Source organism: Vipera berus, assembly GCF_964194415.1.
Source record: "Vipera berus genome assembly, chromosome: 1".
Taxonomy (NCBI): domain Eukaryota; kingdom Metazoa; phylum Chordata; class Lepidosauria; order Squamata; family Viperidae; genus Vipera; species Vipera berus.
In genome coordinates this window covers 205,884,044-205,910,470 of record NC_138202.1, presented here as the reverse complement: position 1 = coordinate 205,910,470, position 26,427 = coordinate 205,884,044, and the positions used below count along the sequence as shown (strand labels likewise).

Genomic DNA, 26,427 nt, shown 5'->3' with positions numbered 1-26,427 from the left:
AGGTGCTACTGCTGCTGCATTAACTCAGCTCCAGATAATGTTGCTGAGACTTCCTCTTATGAAAGTCAAGATAGGTCTGCCTGAATCAGCCACATGCATAGAACACAGAATAATAGAGTTGAGTTGGAAAGAACCTTGGAGGTCTTCCAGTCCAACCTCCTACTTGAGCAGGAGACCCTATACCTGTGGTGGCGAACCTGTGGCACGCAGAGCCCTTTCTGTGGGCACGCGCGCCGTTGCCCCAGTCCTAGGCCTTCAGCTGGGTTTTATAAAACCTTTTTGCTTTAGACCTCCGCCGTGTGCAAAAAAAAAAAGTTCAATCAATCAATTTCAACTTCTCACGGGGAAAAAAAGATCTTGCAAAGTTGGAATTGATTGATTGAACTTTTTAGTCCCATCCAGTCTGCTGTTACCACAGCCATGCCCACCCAATGGGCCACGCCCACCCAATGGGCCATGCCCACCCAATGGGCCACGCCCACCTGGCATTACATAAGTGGGTTTTGGGTTGCAGTTTGGGCACTTGGGTCTCTAAAAGGTTCGCCATCACTGCATACTATTTCAGACAAATGGTTGTCCAGTTTCTCTTTGAAAGTCTCCAGGGACGGAGCATCCATTACCTCTGAAGGTAAGCTGTCCCATTGGTTGATTGCTCTAATCGTTAGGAAATTTCTCCTTAGTTCTAGGTTGCTTTATTTTATTTTAATTTTGGGATACTGATTTTGTGCCGCTTCATGATGCTGCTCATCGTGAAGCAACACAAAATCGGAATTTATTTATTTTTGCTCTTATCTATTCAATATTCCACCAAATCTCTCAGTGTTTGGGTAAGCAAAGCAAATGACAGATGCTTCCAAACTTTGTACCCATCTGTGATTTTCAATGCGCAGATTTTTTTTCTCCCACAAGGCTGGAATAACTGACGGCAACCAGGATGCAGTGAGCAGCCGGCTGGGCTGCTGTTTGGCATTCTTCAGCCTGAAAATTCACAGACGTCATTTCCTGACAGGGCACGTCATGCTACATATTGGAGATTATGATGAATTCTTTAAGGACACTTGATCAAACGGTTTTCTCCTTTGGGCAATTCAAGCACAAGTCTTTGTTGAACTTACTCCCAATGTGTCTGCACTGAATTTTCAGGGATTGGAAAGCACTGTTGTCTTTGGATGATAATAATAATAATAATAATAATAATAATAATAATAATAATAATAATAATAATAATAATAATAATAATAATAATAATAATAATAATAATAATAATAATAATAATTTAATTTCTATACCGCCCTTCTCCCGAAGGACTCAGGGCGGTGTACAGGGCAATACAATAAAAAATACAATGTACAAAATTTAAGAAGGAATTAAATAGTGTAGCCCAAAATTACAATAAAAATTAATAAAATTAATATTAAAATACCCCACTCCCATCAGACCAGGCCGGCTTGTTCAAATAAGTAAGTTTTTAGGTCACAGCGGAAGGAGCGAAGGTCAGGAGCCATCCGGAGCTCAACCGGTAAACGGTTCCAGTGGTCTGGCGCGCCCACAGAGAACGCCCTCCCCCTGGGGGCCGCCAGTTGACACTCTTTGACCGACGGCACCCTGAGGAGGCCCTCTCTGTGGGAGCGCACTGGACGAAGGGAAGTTGATGCCGGCAGCAGGTGCTCCCGTAGGTAGTCCGGACCCATGCCATTTAGGGCTTTATAGGTCATTACCAGTACCTTGAATCTCACCCGGAGGGCAACCGGAAGCCAATGCAGCTCGCGGAGTAGAGGTGTTACATGGGAGTATCGGGAAGCCCCCCACCACCACTCGCGCAGCCGCATTCTGCACCACCTGAAGCCTCCGAGTAGTCCTCAAGGGCAGCCCCATGTAGAGAGCATTGCAGTAGTCTAAACGAGAGGTCACGAGCGCATGAGTGACTGTACGCAAGGCATCCCGGTCCAGATAGGGCTGCAACTGGCGCACCAGGCGAACCTGGGCGAAGGCCCCCCTAGTCACAGCTCCTATATGATCTTCCAAGGAGAGCTGTGAATCTAGGAGGACACCCAATCACTATCATGTGATTAATGAGAAGGGCGAAAAAAAGCATCATCCGTTACAAGTGTCTCTTGAGAGGAGAAAAGGTGCAGGCAGCCTGTTCTTTTGAAGACTAGCCTATCCTGCTTTTTCTAACAATGGACTTTGCAGCAGGCTCCCAGAAAAGCACTATTTTAGACAACCAATCACTTTGCATATGTCCCTAAACTTCTGCTGGAACCTCCCTTACCCATTTCACTCATAATTGGGTACAGAATCTATGACATCCTTTTTTCAGTGTATGATAATGACAAAGGAATTTCTCTCTATTTTTCTATTAGAAATTGTCCTAAGAAAGACTATGTTTATCAGGTTGCTGAAACCACAAATATTTCTTGGTACTCTGGACTACAGCTCATCATCTGGTTGGGCTGAAAGTAAATGCAGTGCCTAAATTAAGGTACAATGTTGTGGAACACATTTTCAAAACAAGAGTAGGGAAGGAAAGGATGTGGGGATTATTTCTCCTGTCCATCTCGTAAGTCCTTACTTTGTAGCAACTCCCATTTGGAATCAACCTTTAATCATTTCCGTATATACAACTAAATATTACTTATACCTGCAAAAACCATGATGAGTAAAAAGATTTAGCAGAGCTGCATAAGTTTTAAATTTCTTATTGAGCAAAGCAGCTTCCAAAAATTCATCCTTAAGTAAAGTAGTATTTAAGAGGCATGCTAGAAATTTGCATCTCTCAGTATGGCCACTTACAGTCTCTTTGTTTTAGAATTGTTTTTGGACTCTTTGTTCTAAAACTTGCACTGTGACTAACTTGCAACTTAAAAGCATATTCTCATAAAATGACTGCTGAGGTACTTAACCAGAAAGATGAAATACAGACGTCATGAAGGTAGCTATCACACCCACTTATTGCACAATAAAAAGAAATCATAATCTTTTTTATTTCATAATTCCACATGATTTCTCACAGCCTAACTGAAGGATTTAAATCTTCCTGGATATTTCTTTTCTCTGTAACTACTACTAATGTGCCTAATCTTCTTGGATTCCTCTGTTTAGCTGATGTTCGTGAAAATGTTTACTTCAGAACAGAGTATTGTTCTTCATGGCGAAACAAAGTTGATTGCCTTTCTGTCAGTTCATATGAAATGAACTAAAGGCTTCTATTTTTGCTGCTCCAATGACAATACAGCCTCACAGATACTGAACATAACTCAGCAGCAGGGTCCTCCTCTACACATAGTTTATGTAAGGCAAACAAAGATACAAGTTGTGGAGTCCTATAGAGGCTTACTCAATAAACAGACTTCAACTCAACCCTGACAAGACTGAGTGGCTGTACATTCCGGCTTCCCGAGACACCTGGGATGTTCCACCTCTTTCTATGGGGGGTGAGCTTTTACCCCCTGTGGATAGGGCTCGCAACTTGGGAGTCCTCCTAGATTCACGACTCACTTTGGAGGATCACATAGTGGCCGTGACTAGGGGGGCTTTTGCCCAGGTTCGCCTGGTGCGCCAGTTGCGGCCCTATCTGGACCGGGAGGCCTTGTGTACGGTCACTCATGCGCTCGTGACCTCTCGCCTAGACTACTGTAACGCTCTCTACATGGGACTTCCCTTGAAGACTACTCGGAGGCTCCAACTGGTACAGAATGCGGCCGCGAGAGTTGTCTTGGGAGTTTCCCGGTACTCCCATGTTACACCTTTGCTCCGTGAGCTGCATTGGTTACCAGTTGTCTTCCGGGTAAGGTTCAAGGTTTTGGTTATGATCTTTAAGTCCCTACATGGCATGGGTCCGCGATACCTCGAGGACCACCTGCTGCCGGCGTCGACTCCCCTCCGCCCTGTGCGCGCCCACAGAGAGGGCCTCCTCAGGGTGCCTCCTGTCAGGGAATGTCGACTGGTGGCCCCCAGGGGGAGGGCCTTCTCTGTGGGTGCTCCGGCGTTATGGAACCAACTGCCGGTTGAGCTCCGGATGGCATCAGACCTCCGATCCTTCCGTCGCGGGTTGAAGACCCATTTATTTGAACTAGCGGGTCTGGCCTGATGGGGGTACTTGGGTTTTTATAGGTTTGTTTTATTATTCTGGTTTTAACTTGGGCATTAATTTAATTATCTTTTAATGTTTGTACTGTTGTTTATATTTATGCCCTGTGAACCGCCCTGAGTCCCTTTGGGAGAAGGGCGGTATAAAAATCTCAATAAATCTAAATCTAAATCTAAACAAAAGCTAGGACAGGGCTCAACCTTGGGAACCTTGAGAAGTGTGTGGATTCTCACTTCAACATGCTGGCTGGGAGATCCTAGGAGATGAAGTCCAAACATCTAAAGTTCCCAAGGTTGAGAAACAAGTTGGTGGGATAAACAGAGGAGCAAAAATAAGTATGGCTGCTTGTTTTAATTTTTATTTGCCCTGATTCTTTTTTTTTGTTTCTTCCTTCTCTCCTTGTTTCCTACACAATAGCCTGTGGGGGGGACCACACTTGGCAAAGTTCAAAAACCACGCAAAAATATTCATGGGAAATTTGTAGTCTTGAAGACACAGATCACTCATCTTTATTTAAGGTATGAAGACAGATTCAGCAGATTTTACTTTAAACTCTTATTCAACCTGAGCGTGAAAAAGGGACAGGTCGTAGGATGAAATGTAACATAAAAGTAACCTAAAGGCTTGTTTCCATAGATTTAATATAGTTTTTATCAGAAACTGATTATGTATTACCTATATGATGATGTCATCTATATAGAACAGCTCCATTTAAAGCAGAAAATACGTTCAAAAATGGTCGGCTAATTAAAAATCTCTAGGAATGAAAGACACAATCTTGCTATGCAATTTGTTTTTCAGACACCGAATATGAAATCTCTTCTATACATTTTACAAAATAAATAACCTTTGTTTTTTAGAGGAAGGCAGATAACGTGTCTGAAAACAGGGGCGCATGATCAACAGCTGAAACAGAATTCAATTAAATGTTTAACTTGCCATTTGGCCACATCCACTGTATTCTGGAGTCAAAATGGAAATAGTTTCCAAACTTTTCATTATCTTCAGAGGAGAGAAATAAACTTGCTAAAGAAGTCCTAGGTAAAGAAACAAATTTTGCTATGCCAGCCTCATTAGAATTATAATTTCATCAAGAAAACCTATAGAGAAAACTCCTGTTACTGGATTAACAGGAAGGAGCTGTATTTCTTAAATTCTCTGCACTTAGTATTCCTCCAAATGTAGTATCAAAATCAAGCAGTGCATTATAAATATGGAACAAAGTTACAAATAAGATGCAAACACTAGCATCCTAATGTTTTCATTTAATTACCCTTGAAACGCATTCTATTTAATATTCATTACTCAAAAGCCAATTTAAAAGGGAAAGAGGTGATGGTACTTATTCAGAAAGACATGCTTTCATTCACAGCAATAGTTATCTAATATACGGAAGTTAATAAAGCAGATTAATCTACAAGTCCCTTTAAGCCATCACTGAGTTTAGAACAACTGCCTCTTTGACCTTTAACCCTCCTGCTGTGCACCAGTAGCAGGTGCCAGCTGCGCTAAAATGATGGCTGACGTGGTTGAACGCTAAGGTCTTTTCTTACTTTGCTTCGACCAGCAGTTGACCCTGTAGGAGCAATTATTTCATCTGCGGGCCTAAAGGGTACAAAAACCAGAAACTGATAAACAAAAAGCATATAGACACCAGCTGCCTAGCCTGAGGGCACACCTCGTCCCATTGACACCTCTAGCAACTCTCTCTCTTTTTTTTTGAAAGCCGAATTATACACTTTTTATTTCCATCCACACTGACTTTGCCACAGTTGTGAATGTCACTCCTGCTGCCCACAAAACTGTATTGTTAACTATTTAATATGCTTCATTTAGCCATTAATATTCCTACCAGAGTGATTTAACTCCCTGTATTAAGAGATGCAAATGATTTAAGTGGCTAGAAAAATCAACAAAAAGACTTTGGAATAAAGTGGCAGATTATTCTGTAAACTTTTGTGCTCACAATTTAGGTATGTTGTAATTTTACCCAGATTTTGCCTTATATCTGCTTCAAAACTTCTGGGACTATAGTTTTGCATATAGGGTTACTGTCAAGATGAGTAAGAAATGCAAATTGTTTTAAGCGCAAAAGCAGAGCAATCAATATGTAATGGTTTTACATGTATTGTTAAGGTTAGTTTCTCTAAAATTATTGATGATATTAAGCTATCAATCAATGCTGAAAAGCCCAAATTAATGTCAAACAATAAAATACATGGCATTGGGATTGAATTTTAGTTCATTCAATATGGTGCTTTTTTTGGTTCTGTAATCACTTAAATCTCAGCTGATTTGGCTCACAGCTGTTATATTTTTGTTCTTCATTTTTCTTAAAAAAAATTTAAAAAAATAAATGTGATAAAATTGTAAACAGAGATACAATATCCTAAAACCTAAGGTGATACGACCTTAAACATGTTTATAACTTAAAACAAGTAAAAGCTGCCATCCAAAGATTATTAGGCATCCAAAGATGTGACTGTCTTTTTGGGTTTGAAGGCTTACAGTATCGTGTTGTTAGATTGTGTTTCGTTACTGTAATTTAATTATGTGAAAGTTTATCCACAGATTTCCCCCCCATTATCTCAAGTATGAGAATCACATCTTTTTTTCTTAGTCCAAGGGACAACTTTCTGGGTTGAGCTGGGAATTCATGGTATAATTTTCTAACCTAACTCCAGTGTATAGTCATATCGAAAAGCAGGGAGAACGCCCTCAATGTAGAAGAGAGACTGGACTGACATTACTCTCTTTTTTATGTAAGCTCATATAGTGCTAATTTCTGTTCAACCTAGGCTACTTATAAATACACAAATTTCAATCTGATTTGGTTTTTAAAGTCCAGCTTTCTTCAAAGTTGCATAATTGCTACACAGCAGTGCAGATGACCTATTGTGCACATATTAATTATCTATTATTACCACTTTGTCCCTTTCCCATTTCTGTCAAAAGCTAGTGGAGCTATCTTACTGAATGGCAGTCTAGTGCAGAAGCAACTGCAAATGTCAGCTGAAAAGATTTCACTGCTTGAAAAAAACAACAACCACTCTATCATGCTGGCATTCCCCCCCCCTCGAAGGGGGGGGGAAATAATAAAGAGAGCCACAAAAGATAAGGGACAGCAAGCATTTCTCTAAATCCAAACAGATGCTCAAAATTTTACTAATTTTGAAAAAGATCACATGGAATACTACGATCCCTATATTAGTGTTTTGCCTGGCCAAGCAGACTAATTTTTAATTGCTTGATAATCTATAAACCGTTTCTTGGTATGCTGCTACTTCTCTCAGTTTACTATCGCTGAGAACAGCCAGAACTTTAATTGCAAAGAACATACCATGAGGCCCATCCAAGTGTTAGAAACTGTAAGAAATAGGAACTACCATAAAGAGGGGCAGCTGAGTAAGACTGAACTGAACTAAGAGATGTATGACATGAAAATATGTATTTTCACTTTCACTAAATTGCACAGTAAAAATTAACAAGGTTTCTATTTACATTACAGCAACGTTTAAGAGTTACAGCTTATACAGGCTACTCAAACGTTAGTTAATTAAAATCCAAGGCTTTTTTTTTTTAAAAAAAAGAACAGTTGGAAGCCACTGGCTTTTGTTTAATCTTTATAGAAGCCGAAGCATTTTTAAGAAAAGAACAAGCAAACTGCACTGCAAAATGCCGCTTGGGGGGGGGCTGAAAGCCCTAATAAGCAGGCGTATACATAGAATGAAGGCTATTGCTAAGCACATTTATTTATTTATTTATTTATTTATTTATTTATTTATTTATTTGTTTGTTTGTTTGTTTGTTTGTTTTATATACCGCCCTTCTCCCGGAGGACTCAGGGCGGTGTACAGAGCAATAAAGTAAGAACACAATAAAGCAATAGAGTGAAAAAATTTTAAAACCCAAATCCATCAGGCCAGGCCGGCTTGTTGGAATAGATAAGTTTTTAGATCACGCCGGAAGGCCTAGCTAGACTTCCTGCCCCGCACATATTTCTGCCTGCATATAAACTCTCTTGCCTGCCCTCCTTTCCCCATAGGACCAGATGGGCCTGGGTGCAAGCCAGGTGGAGTTCCTCAGGGGTCGGTCCTCTCGCCTCTCCTGTTCAACATCTACATGAAACCGCTGGGTGAGATCATTCGTGGTTTTGGAGTGGGTTATCATCAGTATGCTGATGACACCCAGCTTTTCATCTATAAACTATGATGTTGTGACTTTAAGATGTTAATTGGCCAATGGATGTGTAAGTGTTCTCATGGCCATAAGAGGGAGCTAGAAACGTAGCTTTTCTCTCTCTGAATTTACTGCTCTCTCTACTATTACTGTTTTGCTGTACTGTTGGTTTACTACTGTGATAAACCTGAACAACTGTGTATTGACCTCTGGACCGGTAAGAAGATTTTGTATTTGGAATACTCCTTGGACTGTTGCTATTGTTTGTGCTTAGATTGTAAGCCGCCCTGAGTCTGCCCTGAGTCTTCGGAGAAGGGCGGGATATAAATGGAATTAAAAAAAAAAAGACAGCATTAACCCTTAAAAGTGAGACTGACAGGAACAAAAGACAATCATGTAACTAAATTAGAAATTATGCAAATAGGGGTGTACGTTCCTTCATTTATTTACAGAGAATGTATAGTTTCATTTCTGCAAGTAACATGCTTTCTATTTAGATTTCATTTCATCGATAAGTAAAAACTGGCCGATTGAATCAGGTAAAATCTTAAAATGCATTTTCCAATCCTACTATGTGTTCCCTGCTTGAGTTGCTATTCTATGTTGAAATTGAACAAATTACTTTTGCACAAAATTCTTAATAACACTTTATGTTTTAAGTGCTTCTAAATATATGTACAATACTATTATTTCTAGACTCAAGATTGTGGCAGAGGATCAGATTTTTGGATAAACCAAGTGAGCCAAACCGTGATGCTTCTGAACATTCCTTTTCTTTTTTTGCTATGTGATCCTTTTAAGACACTGAATCTTCTCATCAATTATTTGCCAAGGTTGCTCATCTTTGGTGTTAGACATTTTTCCTAATCTACTTCTGAAATAACCTGGAGGCATACCTACTTTGGGGAGGGGGAGGACCCGGGGATGAAAATGGCAGACTGGGAAATCATAGCTTCAAATTCACCCTCAGACTTAGGAAGCTCACTAGGTGATTTTGAGCCAGGCCTACTCTCTTCTCAATCCAGCCTACTTATTATTGGCGGTGGGGGGGGGGGAATGATGGAGGGAGAACTATGCACAGCATGCTGCCTTGAATGGTAGAAAGGAAATCTAACAAATAAATCAATAAGAGGAGGTGGCAAGGACTAAGTGGAATCTGGTGGTGTGGCTAGGTGCAAAGTGGATCATGAAGCCACTAGCTTCCCCCAGGTGATATGTTTTTGTGGCTAGGCTTGCTACCCAAGAATGCTATACCTCTGAGTCACTGTGAAGTCACAAAGCAATATTCTATACAACTACCTATTGCCAACTTTCCTTTCCTCCTTTGATTTACCTTAACTTCTTATGGACAGAAATTAGCCATCAGTTAGCATGAGACTGTGGAGGAAGCTCATCAACATTTGTGTTGTCTCAATTCTATTAGATCTTTTTCATCCTCATAAGAATAATGTTAATTGGTTGTTTAAATGGGCTGCCATAGATTTTCTGTTGCTGCAAAAGCTTAAGATAGACTTGTCTGTAACTTACCTTATACCACAACAATCTCTTTTAAAGAGCCAACTGTAACTCATTTCAAACTACACATAGCTGTTGATCTCATGCTACTCACACAACAATAATCCAGCAACCCAAAGGACAGCAAAACAGCAGTGCAAGACTATGCCGAGTTACTTGAAATGTCTTTTACGCCCTATAGTTTAAGAGTACTTTCCCCCTAGTCCCACCGAAATACTACCCATATTTCTATGTTGTTATTAATCAATCAGGAACAGCTGGCTGAGGTACAGAGTACTGAAGGTAAAAAAATGTCAGTAGAAAAGGTGGTGATATACTTGATGCAACAGTGGGTATTAAAAGAAGGGGCAGAGCTGTTTAATCCAAATGAACTGATTCTGACTCTACCTGAGCTACAATGATTTGCAACTTGAATTTTTTGCAATACTTTTAAACAGATAATCCAGCAATATTGTCATTTAGAAATGTATTAAAATGCATTTTCATATGCTTAATAACAGGTAGTCCTCGACTTACAAGAGTTCACTTAGTGACCTTTCAAAGTTACAATGGCACTGAAAAAAGTGACTTATGACCATTTTTCATACTTATGACTGTTGCAGCATTTCCATGATCACGCGACCTACATTCAGATGCTTGACAACTGACTCTCATTTATGACAATTGCAGTGTTCTATGGTCATATGATCACCTGTTGCAACCTTCTGAGAAGCAGAGTCAGTGAGGAAACTGTTACTAATTTAACAGCTGCAGTAGTTCAGTTAACAAATGTGGCAAGAAAAGTCGTAAAATGGGGCAAAACTCACTTAACAAATTTCTCACTTAGCAACATAAATTTTGGGCTCAATTGAGATCATAAGTTGAGGGCTACCTAAATACTTTTACCCAGTGCTTTTTTTCTAAAAAAAAAAAAAAGTGCCAGAACTCACACACGTCACACAACCCGCCTTGCCTACCCTACAAGGTTCCATCCTAAAAAGGTGCCGGAACTCCGTTCTGAGTGTTCTATGACAAAAAATACCCCCTGCTTTTCCCCAATTAGGTCAACACATAAGATGGGCAAATATTTAGGGATGCACCTTTTCCAGTTTTAAAAAGAGACGTGATGTAACAGTGTTTCCATCAAAGCAGACAAATTGGGAGAATATTTAGCTTCATTGCATCACTTTAAAGAACTGACAAGTCTCTTTAAGCTCACAGTACAATTAGTCATTAGGGCCTAGTTTTCTAGCACTGTTAAGCAATTTGTAATAACCCTTTTGTTTTAATAGGGTTAGGCATTACTTACAAGACACAGCTGTCTAGAAAACTGAAACCTCTCGTTGTGAAGCAACGGTCTTGTTCATTTGGCTCCATGATAGTCAAATCAGCTCTAAAGCTATGGTTTAATAGCCTGCCGATGAATAATCAATGGATCACTTTTCATCTGAGTGTGAAAATGAGAATAATCTAATTCACTGTCCCTTTGGTAAGATGCAAGGCCTAGGGTTCTATTTCTATTCAGGGGCTGATTTATAACCCAATGGAAATCTGATGTAAACATATAATCAATGAGTCCCATCATTGTTGATAACCACCCCCAACTGGCTCACTCCCTCATCTCAAAGAGCTATCCCTTTAGGCTATTAGCTTTATCCAGCTAAGTCTTTCTACTATTCCTGCCTGCTGCTTTTACCTTGCCCATTTGTTCAGACCAGCAGAGTCAGAAGTAATTTTATACGCAGCAGAGAGCGGGCAGAATTGATTTTTCACTCAGCACTCAGTTCCCATCTGAATAATTATCAATTTTACTGCCTCATAAAGGGAAGAGTCAAAATTTCAAATCAATTCAAAAGAGCTTCTGAGAGTAGAGAAACTGTACAGAAGGAGAAAGGTCAAAATTGGCAATGACCTCGGGAGATGATGTCAGGTATTAGTACACTGAATGGTTGACATCAGAAGCACTCAATGCAGTGTGACTTGTGCTAATGCAAATCATATTTATGCTGACTACTGGAGACTGGTCATAAATATTTAAAAAGAGTACCTGAAAGCCTACATTCAAACTAAATATAATGTATTCCACAGATTGCGAAGCTAATAAAGACATATCATAGCTTATTCATATGCTATAAATTTTAGGACTGCGAAGTATCATTGACACAAAATAGAACATTAAGGTCGTAAGAACAGCAAATGTAGGAAAATCTGGGTTTGAGGCCAATGTCCCTGATCTTCCTGATTACACAGCTGTACTTTAGAGCGAGACTATAATGCTCGGCAACAGGCAAACGTGAAATACATTTCTAGGTTCTCATCAACTTCTAGTTGAGTAGAGTGATTACTCCAGGAAGTTGCAATATAAAACAGTGATGGCAATGAATCACTGAGGATAGTAATAACAGTCCTATACATACTTAAATATTATGCTGTATTACTTCTCAATTTGGTTTTATTTGGAGGCAAAGATCACCCAAAGTAATCGCAGCAATAAATAAGAGGGATAAATCTTGTACACTTAAATGGCAACCACTGTTGCTGGTACCTCATAATCAGCACAATCTTCAGGTTACTGAAGTTCATGAGACCTTTACAACTAATGTTACTGTGATTTGATTGCATCCATATATTTAAGCAGTTATTTCAGTGAGATCCTTGTTAACAGGGATCTACTGAAAGCGCTTACCAGTCTGTTATTTGGAGGCACATTAAATCCTTTATCAAGGTACATTCTATCTCCAACTAGTATTCTCTAATACTAGTTGGAGATAGAATGTACACTGTTTCATTTTTCATGATATTTTCATTATTCAAGCAAAAACGATTCTGAAAACAAGCTGATATGAAAATACTTTACTGTCAGGGAGTCATTAAATTAAAAGCACCACTAGGCTACTCAGTCCAACCCCTGCTCAATAAAGAAATCTAAATTAAAGAATTTCCAACAAATTCAATCCAGTCTTTGTTGGAAGACATCTCGCAATGCCAATTTCTGTTGCTACAAGTTGACTTTTTTAAAAAACCTGACAACTATATGCCCAATAAGCTATGCAATACTTCAGATCCAACTCCAAAATACTGCTACAGTGCTTGAAAGTGGAATAATAAAGCACTTGGCAACTCATTGAAGCAGCTGTAACTGTTTCCAGGGGACGATTTTGCTTTACCCTCACAATCCTGGAAACAAAAAAATATCGGCTTTAAAGAGTCACTGACAAGTACTTTATTCATGCACTGGTGTGCTCCAAAGCAGTTTTTCAAAATTGAATTCTAAGTAGTGCATGCCATAATGCCTAAACCTCTGCCCTTATAGGAAATATACCCAAAGCTTTGAAAAATCTATACAGTATTCAATATGCAGCTATGTACCCAATTAGAAAGGTCTCAATAAAAGGCTTCTTTTAATGTATTCAGGTCCTTACAATGCTTTTTTTCACCACTACAGTATTCACTGCTGGCATTTTCACTGACTATTCTGCCAAAAGACAGTTATATTCCACGGTATGTAAATGATTCTAAAATCCTATAACCACATGAATTCATTGATGTACTCCTGGGTCATTGAACTGACACAACTGAGACGCTTTGAGGGTCAATGCAGAAGCTTGTGGAGATGATTGAAATGGCCACTGGTAACTGCAGTAGTAAAACTTTGAGAACTGCATTATTAAATGTAAAAAAAAAAATTCTTTTAAAAAGCAAGTTCAGTAAGACAAAGGCAAAATAGTGATTCTGAGTTTACCTGCTGCAGCACCTCAGAGTTTTGCTGCATGAAATGCAGTAATCTTTGCCCATCTTGGGAAACCTCCCTGATTCTCAGGGGTTTCTTTCCTTCTTTTGTTATGTGCTTGAAGAGATAGGTAACAATGTAGTCCAAACTTGCACAACAGCTAGAGGAGACAATCGTATCTGAACATTAAAAAAAAAGAAAAAGAGAAATACAGTATTACAATTTCTGAAATAATTTCTCTAACCAACAACATACACTGAAATGGGATTACAGAACTATAATAAGGGTAGATGGGATTATTGCTCTTACTCTGTTGTTATAACATATTCCAAGTAGACAATCCCTTATCTTTCACTCTCCTGCAGCACAGAGAAAGCTTTTACACCCTACTGCCTGGTGTTCTGCCTGGTTTTACGCACTCCTGCTGGCTGTTACGAATTCAAGGAATCCAGCTGTTTCCTTATTGCTAAGAAATTATGAATTCTGAAGAGTTTGTACTTGGGGGAATAAGAAAAAAAATGCACTGTTTTTGCAGTTTTAATCTGAAAAACCACTGACGTGGACAGAATAAAAATATATACATAGATTAAATACCTGTGGCATTCACAGATACTTTTCAGGACCAACACTGGAGAAGTGACCCAAATTTCTCTACCATCATAAATGTTAAAATAGCAACAGCACTTAGACTTAGATATCGCTTCACAGTGCTTTACAGCCCTCTCTAAGCAGTTTACAGAGTCAGCATATTTTCCCCAACAATCCGGGTCCTCATTTTACCGGCCTCGGAAGGATGGAAAGCTGAGTCAACCTTGAGCCGGTGAAACTCGAACTGCCAAACTGCTGGCAGCCAAGAGTCAGAAGAAGTAGCCTGCAATTCTGCAGTCTAACTACTGCGCCACCAAGGCAAAACTTTAATACAATCTGGAGAGAAATCACAATATAAATCTTCATTTATATGGGAAACTAAATATCCAGATGACATAAATATTGGGAAACAAATGGAGTAGCCAACCTTCCTTCTCCAAGAAATTAAAAGCAAAGCAAACAATACTCAACTGTCCCGCATAAATGTGTAACTTGTATAGTTTAATTTTTATATTTGTATGTAATGAAAATACAAATAAAACGTCTTTTAAAAAAACTAGTGAGAAATAAAACAGAGCAAAGGACCCCCTCTACTTGCTATATTTAAAGCAAAAGATTATAAATACCTGTTTTATAGTTTACTGTTTAAAAGATAACAGGCAGCTATTCTTTGCATGCAGCAAAATAACTGCGACTGTGTAATAGAGATCAATCTCAGAATCCATAATTACTCAGTATATTTGACAATTTTAAGGGAATATTATATTTATATTCATCTCATCTAGTAGTTTTGATACAATACATGTGTGAACCACAAACATGTTGTATCATGTTGTTTCAATATATGACATTGAAGCTGTGCGTGTTTCTTTTTACTTATTAGGAAGTCATTGGCTGCAACCAGTTTGCAATCATCTAGCTCAGGGGTGTCAAACTCAATTTCATTGAGGGCCGCATCAGCATTGCGGTTGCCCTCAGGGGGCCGGGTGGGTGTGGCCTGGGTGGGCGTGGCCTACTGGGTGGGTGTGGCTAGAGTGCATGTGGCCTACTGGGTGGGCATGGCCAGCTCTACATCGTTCGCATCAAGGGTGCCTATGGGGGCCTGGGCAGGAGTGGGACAGATCTGAGGGTCTCTGGCAGAAGGAGGGTCTCTGGGCCAGGGCCAAGGCAGTGGGGGCCGTTCCCTCACTGTTTCCAGGATGGCTTCGCGGGCCGCATAAAACCACTTTGCGGGCCGGATCTGGCCCCCGGGCCTTGTGTTTGACATGTCTGATCTAGCTATTCACTGCTTACAGATTCACCAATCTCACCCCATTTGTCATTCATGGAATATACAAACTTCTTTAAATACATCACAGATTTCTAATGTATTGTTTCTGTTATTAGTTTTAGGAGCAGTCATTCTTTACACTAATGGGTATAGTTTATGTGCCTATTTGTGATAAGAAAAAAATTGATTGTGCCAAAAAATACTGATTGTGTAACTATTAATATTTAGGGGTTTATTCAGCTTCCAAATGAGGGCAAAACCACAGCCACCATTAATGCAAATATAGATTATTTTCAGATAGTATATTACTGATTTTGGATTCTTTATTTGTGAATGATATATACATGTGCACACAAGCATTACTGTTAAAACACTGCTTATTTGAAGGAGAATTGTAAGGTATATGATAGACTCAATTAAGTGTATCCCCCTAAACTGCAATAAGTGGAAGCTTGCCAATATTGCAGCAAGTATTTGAAAACTTCCCTCTAGGCACAGAATGTTGATCTGTGCCAGTTCTGGTTTCTAAATGTTGTTTTGAACTTTACTTCTCTTTCAACATCGCTGCAATATTTTTTTTCCTAAGCTAAGTTCTCCTGGGAAGTTAAGAAAGATTTTGCAGACAATTTAACCACAATTAGTCTCAAGACTCTCTTCATTTTACCACGTATGAAACATTCCTCTGAATTTCTGACAATCCCCATTTCCACTGGAAGCAAATATTTGTTTCTGGTTTCTTCATCTGTAAAATACATCCACTCCAATCATTTTCAAAATAGCCCACAACATGTCTTTTCTACACCATGCTGCTTGGAATGACATATGTGATTATCCAATTCAATTATTGCACAAAACTAATAAGGACCAATTCATAACATTTGTCTTTCTTAATATTTAGATGGATTTGGCTATGTTTTTAAATGTAGAAATACTAGCCTCAATTCAGAATATTGCAAAAATCAAAATGTAAAATAATGCTTAACATCTGGTTTCAAAAAGTTGCATATTAATTCTATGCTTGTTGTGGGAATCAAGGCACTAGGCCTTGGAATATTTGTTGCATAGCAGATCAAAAAGATAAGGTAATGTATTAGAAAAATGTGAGAATAAGAATTCATGGTTGGTCTCAGTAATTGCTTGTGACCCTATCTACAATATATGTATTGCTTTTGTGAGGAAATACTGAGGTGATAGTTACTCTGGATGTTTAAAGAAAGGAAGTCCAAGTAAAGATTTCCTACAGCAATTCTCTCTCTAAAGAGCATGATTTAATATTTATAAATGCTCAATTGTGTATTTTGCCCAAGAGTTAAATGTTTTAAGTATTCAATAATGTGATCAATTGTAATTGTCCACTTCTTTATTTATTAGAATTCATTTACATAGAAGAGCTTGACTTTGCTTTGCACTAAAGTCGAATCATTATTCAAACAGGTAGGGGGAGGAGACGGGACAATATCAAATAGCCCTATCTAATTTAATCTGAGTCCAAAAAGGGGATGGTGGTTGTCATACAGTAGTTGTTCAAGATTAACTATATTTAATAGGGATATCACTGATTCTTTTCCAACATATTTCACAAATATATTGCAGTACATACTGTATTTAAAGGTATTCTACTGAAACTTTCACACAAAATAATTATTTATCTAAGAAAATGTATACGACCACCCACTCACTCTGTGGTGAGTGCATATTAAAAAGCATCTGATCCATTATGTTTTCCTTACAAGTTTTTTTCCCTTTGGTCACATAGGAAAGCCATGGACACTTTGAAAGCTATCTAGAAATGCATATTTCATAAGTATGTTTTGCAGCACTTTGACTATTTGTTTGAAAATTGAATAACGCAAAGTAAATCACTAACGTCCATTTAAAAACTCTCTAAACATGCTGATAGCAGACAAGCTGGTATTTATTTTCTTCTTTAAGTGATCTTAGCAGCACAGTGGAGAGGTTTATCTGTTCAAGAGGATGCAATTTAAGTATTAAAAGCTACTTATATTTTCCCATAACTTTTATATCAAAGATGCTTGTGACATTCTTTTTTTTTTTCTCACTGTATGTGTGTAACAGGAAGATGTTACGCAAGACCCCTATTCTGATTTTAATGGACACAGAGTCATTTGCTGTAGCTGAACAGAATCCTTAATGCATTTTACTCACGTTAGGTAAACAAGCAGATTAAAAGGGAGGAAAACACAGAAGAAGGGGAAGAATGACGATTGTTGCTGTTGGAGAAACAAGGAAGGAAGAGGGGAATAATGCCTAATATCAACCTGGAATTTATATTTCAACAAATTTCTCTTTACGTGAGAACCAAGGTGTTGCTACCTAAAAAAATTTACTTGGGCATTTTATGAATGTATATAGCTGGAAGAGTTATTTGGCAAGTGGCAATAACTATTATGCATGACACAATTTAAGAGCTTTGTTTTGTTTACGATGAAGGGAAATGATTTAAGTGAAATGATCTCTTACCAGTTTCCTTTTACAAAAACAAGGCAGTTGTTAAGTGAGTTTTGCCCCATTTTATGATCCTTTTTGGTCACCTTTTGTTGAGCAAATCACTGCAGTTGTTAAGTAAATCATGTGGTCATTAAATGAATCTGATTTCCCTCACTGACTTTGCGTATCCACCACCCAGAGTCTCTACATTAGATAGGAGTCTATAGAAACGTGATAAAGCAATCGATCCATCAATGCATTCATTGTCCAGAACTATGATGGCCATGATATTGCCATTCACAATTTCTTTCAAAAAAAGTTTTAAGATGTAGGTTTTCATATCTTTTTTTCCTACTGTTTAATTCATGTTGCTGTATTCTTTGTCAAACATTTCAGTGATTCAAGGGGATAGAACAATACCAGAGAAATTACTTTAAAAAAATGACAGATTATCTTCATCTCTTCTTTTTAAATAAACTTAGGATGTCTGTTTCTTACATTAGCATTTTAACATTTGCACATCCACAAGGCCATTATTAATTCAATACTCATAAAGTATTAGCTATTTGTGTACTTCAATTACTTTGTCTCGAGGTTTTAAAAATAGTACTTATAGGTTTGTTAATTTAAGAAAAGGTTTCCTCACTTACCTTTCTTCCAAATATGCAATAGCATAGTAATAGGAACTGTTATTTTATGTTTACATAAAATATGGACCTGTTTTATAGAGAATTGCAATTGGATCAGAAAGCCCATAATTCAATCACAGCTCACCTATTAATTTAATGGAGAATCTGAAACTGCTATTTTGTGGATTTTGTGTGTGTGTGTGTGTGTGTGTGTGTGTGTGTGTGTGTGTGTGTCTGTGCCTGTGTGTTTATGCGTATGCATGTATGTGTGCATGCATGCATATCAACCTCCATATCTATATATAAAATGTATATTGGTTTTCTTTGATCAGTTCTGATAATAATATAGGCTTTTTAAAGGTACTTTTTTGCTTAAAGATTTTAATCTATTATGAGCGGATTATTTTAGTTCAAGGCTTATAGCAACCGGTTTTCACATTAAAAAAATACTGATATCTTTAGTCCATAATTTCACTGAAAACTTGAGTAAACTGATTAGGGATAGTTCTACATTCACATTACTGTCAATCATCTGATCCATTTTCCTCAGTAATAATAGGAACAAAGCATTTTAGTCCATACTTTATTATTGGTGTTCTGGAGTAGGTGGCAATGACTGCAGAATGTTGTGTAGTTCTTGTATTAAGGCTTATGGATCATTATGATGTAAGTAATTGGAATGTAAAAATGTTTTATGATTTATGTTGTGGTTTACATTTTTCAAATGTTTGGAAATACATTAGGAAAGTAAAATTCTACATGAATCATAAAACAAATTTTTAACAAGTAAGTTTTCAAAGTAATATCCCCTTTGTTTAGCTTCCATCAAAAAGAGAGTGCTTTCATTTCAATACCTTGGAAAAAATAAAGAATATTATTTGACAATAAATTTTTAGATTCTTTTCTTTGGCTGAAGATCATGCCCATGTCTACTCTATTAGTCTGTAAATATAGCCTTCTGAACACAGGACTATTTAGTCTTAAAAGTCTCATGAATAAACAATTATATGTTGCATTGTTATAGTAATTAAATCAAACACCTAATGATTTGTGGCCACATTACTTTTGTCTGCTTTGGAATCATTTTATATTCTTCCTTAGTTTATTTCTTTTGTGTACTTACCAAGTGCAGTTAGTCCTTCAGATATCGATGTAAATATATACATTAGTACATGTGGCTCTAAGCTGGTGATGAAACTCATATGATCCTGAGCTAGACACTCCAAAAGTGGGTAGTAAGATTGACTCAATTTTCTATATTGCTTGGGATAGAAGAGAAATTACACGGTTTAGTAAAAAAAATTACTGCAATGAAACAGTTTTACAATATTCAATATCATCTACTGTATTTTAATAATAATAATAATAATAATAATAATAATAATAATAATAATAATAATAATAATAATAATAATAATAATAATAATAATAACAATATAATATAATAACAACAATTGTAATGATGATGATGTTGGAAAGGACCTTGGAGGTCATCTAGTCCAACCCCCTGCTCAGGCAAGAAACCCTATACCATTTCAGACAAATGGCTGTCCAGTCTCTTCTTAAAAGGAATTAAAAGAAATATATTATATTCTAGGCAGAACAGACCAAACAGAATCCTGACACTATTCAGCCATTTTTTCCTGTGAGCTACATGGTGTATAGCCATGGACCTCTGCAGGTGCATTATTGTATGAAAAAGAAAGGAAAACCATGCAGGGTTTCTAAATTGGAATTTAAGAGGGGAAAGAAAGATGTTCCCTTTACTGTACCAAGCTAGTGAATCTGTAACTGTGCCTGGTGTAAGTAACAGTTAAGAGTTCTCTTTGCTACTGAGAGCTCTGCGCATCACTATGTCCATTCCAGGTGTTCTTTTTAGCAACGCTCTGAACATTTTATCTTAAAATTTACAAGTTGATGCAAATAATTTTGAAATATTTTAACTATGCAAATCAGCTTACATTCTGTAAGAACATGCATATTTTTGGATGCTACTAAAAATGTACTAAAAATGTACAATACCCAACTGTCTATTCAGATCTGCACTGTCTTCACTTGTAAAATAAAAAAAACTTCCTATATTTAAATATTTGATTAGTAATAAAATCCAAGACAAACTAAACTTAATAAAAATTTGCTTTCTAATTCTGAAAATATTACTTCAGCTTAAGAGATATAAAAACTGATCAGGTCAAATATTTTGCAATAATTGAACTGGAGCCCTCAACATTATGAAAAATGGAAATTAAATTAATATTGAATAAAAATTTCACAGCTTAAAGATTTTGTTTAATGAAATTCAGACTGGAGGTGCAGTTCCTCCATCATGGAGGACAGCTTTTGTATAAATTGATTCCAAAGAAGGATCAAGACCTTACTCAACCTAAAAATTATAGACCTATATCGCTTTTGAATACAGATTATAAGATTTTTGCTAAAGTATTGGCTAATAGATTAATGCAAGTTTTGAAACAAATGATGCATAGTGATCAATCGGGATTTATATCTGGGAGGTATATGAAATATAATGTAAGACAAATTGTAAACTTGCTTGAATATTTGGATAAGAACAACCAAGTCTCCGCAGCATTGATATTTTTGGATGCAGAGAAAGCCTTTGACCAATTGAATTGGCAATTTTTATTGAGAGTTGTTGAGGAGATGAATTTTGGAGAAGGTTTTTTACATACTATTAAAGCTATATATCAACAACAAACTGCACAAATTATAGTTAATGGGGGGCTAACAGAGACCTTTAAAATTGAAAAAGGTACAAGACAGGGATGCCCCCTATCACCATTATTGTTTGTTTTAACATTAGAGATTTTATTAATTAAAATTCGAGAGTCCTCTATGATAAAGGGAATTAAAATAAAACAGAATGATTATAGATTGAGAGCTTTTGCTGATGACTTGGTTGTGACAGTATCTCAACCGTTACAGTCGGTTATAGATTTGATGGAAATTATAACTCAGTATGGTAAGGTTTCTGGGTTCAAGGTGAATAGTAATAAGACTAAGATATTATCTAAGAATTTATCTATGAGTGAAAGGGATATGTTATCTAAATTAACAGGTTTTGAAATAGTGAAAAAGGTTAAATATTTAGGAGTATATATTGCAGCTTCAAATGTAAAATTGTATAAGAATAATTATGAAACACTATGGTTGAAGGTACAAAGGGACTTAAATAATTGGAAAAAATTACAATTATCCTTATTGGGAAGAATTGCAGTTGTTAAAATGAATGTTCTGCCAAAGTTTCTCTTTTTGTTTCAAATGATACCTATATTGAAAAAGGATGCCAACCTTGATCAATGGCAGAAGGGTATTAATAAATTTATTTGGGCGGGGAAAAAACCAAGAGTTAAATTTAAAATTTTACAAGATGCTAGGGAAAGAGGGGGACTTAAGGCGCCGAATTTGAAATTGTATTATGATGCTGTTGCCTTGATGTGGGTTAGTGATTGGCTTAATTTAACTAATAAGAGAATACTTCATCTTGAGGGTTGGGATTTGGTATATGGATGGCATGCATATTTGCTTTACGATAAGAAGGTGGACAGGGCTTTTAAATCCCATATTCTTAGAAGTGCTTTATTGCGTGTCTGGAAAAAGTATTATTATAAGTTAAATTATAAAATACCGATTTGGGGAATTCCTGGACACGCGATAGAGGGCGTATCTATGGGAGTGAGTTTGGATATGATTTCTTATAAGGAATTACTTAGATTGGAAGGGAATGATTAGATGAGTTAAGACAAGAAATCATAAGTCACTCTTGGTTTCAATATACCCAATTGAAAGCTAGGTGGAAGTTAGATCAAAAGGTTGGCATCACAATTATAGATCAAAATTTAGTAAAACAAATTAGAGACTTAAATTGTGCACATATAAAGAGGATATATAATGCTTTAATTGAATTGGATTCGGAAACGGAATTAGTTAAAGATTGTATGATAAAATATTCAGGAACCAATTTCGTTGGACACTTGGGAGATAATTTGGGTCAGAAATGTTAAATTTACTCAGGCTCAAAACTTAAGAGAAAATTTTTACAAAATGTTTTAAAGATGGCATCTGGATCCCAAGAGGTTGTCTAACATGTATCCTAACTTACAGTCTAAATGTTGGAGATGTGGTAGTTTAGAAGCCACCTATTTTCATATTTGGTGGACTTGTAGAAATATAAAAGCTTTTTGGATTAAAATTTGGTGGAACATTCAAAAGATTTTTAAGAGAAAGATAAAGTTTTCTCCGCAATTGTTTTTATTGGGTATTGTTGTAGATTGTGATGTTAAAGAAACCAATTTGATGTTGAATATGATAACAGCAGCACGGTTACTGGTGGGACAATATTGGAAGAAGGATAGTTTGCCTACTATAGAAGAATGGGTGCTTAAAGTTTCGAATCTTGCAGAAATGTCTAAGATTTCTGCTTACTTGAAAGATCATTCACAGGAAAGATATATTTCAGTTTGGAGGAGATGGATAGATTATATTCAGAATAAATATGGGACTAAAAAGTTCCATTTAGCTTATGAGTAGATTTTAGAGGGATATTGTTATTGATTGTTGGTACTTTGTATGTATTTATGTTAAAGGGGAGTTAAAGCACATTATGAATTTGGTTAATTGTATATTATGTATAATTTTTATTTAGAATATGATTATTATAACTATAATCCTGTATTTAGCTCTGGGAAGTGGGGGGGGGAAGTGGGCGGGTTTGGGGTGGGGGGGATTTGGGGATATATTGTAAAATCTTGTTTTTGTAAAACTCTTTAATAAAAAAAAATTCACAGCTGCTTACTAAAGCTTATCTGTTTGTACTGTGCTGTAACAACACCCTTTTCTTCTGATTGCATTTCCCATTTCTGATGTTTGTATATCTCCTTTAATAATATTGTCATTATTTCTCATCTGTTTGGGAACTGCTTTTGGGACATACAATCACATAAACAAGGCATCTAATGCTGCTTTAGTGTTTACCTTGGGAAACCTTGATGCAAAGAAATGATTACTAATGTAATCCATATTACTTACACACACACACACACACACACACACACACACACACACAAAATCTGTTAAATAATTAAAAATTATGATTTTTAAAAAGTAATTTATAATTTATTTTTTGTAAAATTTTGCTTGAGTAAAGTAGAGAAAATTGCAAAAACCAAGGTAATTCCTTTTAGACTAGGTGAAAATCAGTGCTATACAAGATGTACAGCTTATTTGACCCAGTGGTAAGGTTTCGGTCTTAAGAGTTTCCCCTCATTTGTCAGATACTAGTTTGTAAGACTGTCATTTTCATTAAAACCAATCCATGGGAATTAATGTCAGAGGAATACTGATTGACAACATATCAGCAAGTTTAACTGACAATGTCAAAAACAATCATATTCCAGTTTGTGAATTATTATCCACTTAGTAGATGATCTGTGATTATCTTGATGACATATTATAAATATTTTAAAGTAAATATTCCTAACTAGTTAATGAAACTACACATAATATTGCATGTGCAAGAACTACTAATGCATGCATGCAGTTGAAACAAGAATAAACTGCACTTAAGTTGTTCTAGATTCCACTCTATCTTCATTTTAAGCCTGTGGTAGTAATACATAATTTGCATAAAGACTCCCAGGATGAATAATTTTCTTACTAGCAAGTCACAGTGGGATACTGAAAGCAGCATTTTGACAAAGGCCTGAAGTACATTGTCAAAGTGGTTGTCCCCATACAACTTGAAGACTCCAAAGCTGACATAATTTCCACATAAGGCAGATTTGAGTGCAGAGTAACAGATGGAAATACCCTTGAGTTTCAATGGATAAATCTGATCCTTTGACAAAGTCCCAAGAGATAGGATCTGATTACCTGTTTGCAAGAAGGAAAAACAAAGAGAAACTGACATAAGTAACTGGAAAACCTGGAATCTGCGTTACTTAGTACTTTCATTTAACTGTTACTTTTTATTATTACTGGAATATTTCTTCTAGACGATTATCAATGGAGAGGTCATGTGATCTGTCTTACATCTAGGGCAAATTAAGGGCTGATTTTATTCTGCGGGTTGGACCATTTGATATTCTCTTGCTATTAAATAGTTGTCGCTGATTTGTATAAGTAAAAGAAGAGACTTATTTTTTTTGGGGGGGAAACACAAAGCTTTTTATTAGTAAAAATGCAAATGCCAAATTTAAACAGTATTTTAAGAATGAAAAAATAAACTCTCCTTCCTCTTAAGGCCAAATCTAGACTTGGCTAAATAGGAACTGGAAAAGTCTCCTACTGGAAATCAAAGGGAGATTGCGTTGCCTATATATATATATATATATATAAAAATATATATATATATATATATATATATATCTGGTTTATATATATCTGTAGCCTATTTCTTTACTTACCAATAGAACATCTGAAAGAGAATATTATTATCCAAACATCACTAATCCATCTATGTAGAGATCTGACTTGTTTATACTGTAAATGTTAAGTCTGTCAATCCTTACATTGGTCCTTTTGGCAATATAATGATAATACAGTGATATGGATATATGGATATCAAATATTATATTTTACATGCCCATATAGAGGTATTGGCTTTTACAGTAAAAAAAAACACTTGAGAATTTGATATAATTCTTCTTTCAGGCTTTTCAGGACCTAGTCCTAGATGGATGGAATAGGGTAAAACTGACACACACACAGACACCCCACTTAACATGACATTAGTCGAGATGGTTCTGTCAGCTCTGATGCTATCCCTTGAAAGGGAGCAGGAGATCCTCTTGGTTATGACTACTGCTTCACCTGGTGCACCGACTATAGTCTTTCCTCAAACAGAATATGGCTATACCAAGTCAGGCACTTATCAACCAAGGATAGACTTCTGCAATGTACTCTATACAGCAGACATGTTAAACACAAGGCCCGGGGGCCGGATCTGGCCCACGAAGTGGTTTCATGTGGCCTGCAAAGCCATCCTGGAAACAGTGAGGGAACGGCCCCCACTGCCATCCTTGATGCGAACGATGTAGAGCTGGCCATGCCCACCCAGTAGGCCATACGCACTCTAGCCACGCCCACCCAGTAGGCCACGCCCACCCTGGCCATACCCACTCGGCCCCTTGAGGGCAACCGCAATGCTGATGCAGCCCTCAATGAAATTGAGTTTGACACCCCTGCTATACAGAAACATAGAAAACAGACAGCAGAGAAGTCTACCCTTTATTTTTTATTTTCTTTTAAATTAATTAATTAAAATTATTTTTATATTTTATTAATTATTTTTATTTTTAATTATTGTTGGATGGGCATGTGTTTATCCCAAATATGCTTAAATTCAGTTACTGATGACTGATTCACTAGTAACTGAATTATGGGATTGCCTTTGACAACCATTTAGAAATTAAAATTCAATGGACCATATATAAGCTGGCAGCAGTTGCTGTGTTCATATCTATTTTGCAGGACATGAATTGGTTACCAGTTAATTCCTAGATGCAAATCAAAGTGCTAATTTTATTTATATAGTCTTATTTCTGACCAAAAGATCTAAATGGCGAAGTACTGAGGTAATCTAAAATTTAGTGTTAGATAAAAGAGTTTAAGAAATGAATGTGCTACTAAAGACCTTGCTTTTATAACCATAGTTAAAATTTTGGCTATTGCCTTTGTAATGTTAGGATTTTTATGTGTGAGTAAAATTTTAACAATTTTAATCTAAAAATGTATTGTTCTGGCCTTGATAATAAAATAAGCTAGATAGTATCCTACTGAAAATTCACAATGCAATAAAATATGATTTACTGCATCAAGGTCAATACTATGAGAGATAACATTTTTGCCAAAGATTTTTTTATTTACTTGCATGTAAATTATTAAAATGTATCATGAGCTGAAAAGTGTACTTATTGCATAAATCATGAGTAAACAAAAAACTTCAGGCTTTGCCAATAATTCATGTCCTGAATTATCCTAT

General features: G+C 36.7%; 1 protein-coding gene across 1 annotated transcript in view; it reads right to left on the bottom strand.

Moving 5' to 3' along the window:
- The window catches only part of RANBP17 (RAN binding protein 17), a gene marked incomplete at its 5' end in the record, with an annotated part of 216,120 nt that overhangs the window by 19,285 nt on the left and 170,408 nt on the right, over window positions 1-26,427 (bottom strand). The window contains 3 exons of the mRNA XM_081343844.1: window positions 13,506-13,672; window positions 19,552-19,690; window positions 24,103-24,317. Of these exons, the coding sequence (XP_081199970.1) occupies window positions 13,506-13,672; window positions 19,552-19,690; window positions 24,103-24,317 (521 nt within the window). The remainder of the gene's footprint in view (window positions 1-13,505; window positions 13,673-19,551; window positions 19,691-24,102; window positions 24,318-26,427) is intronic.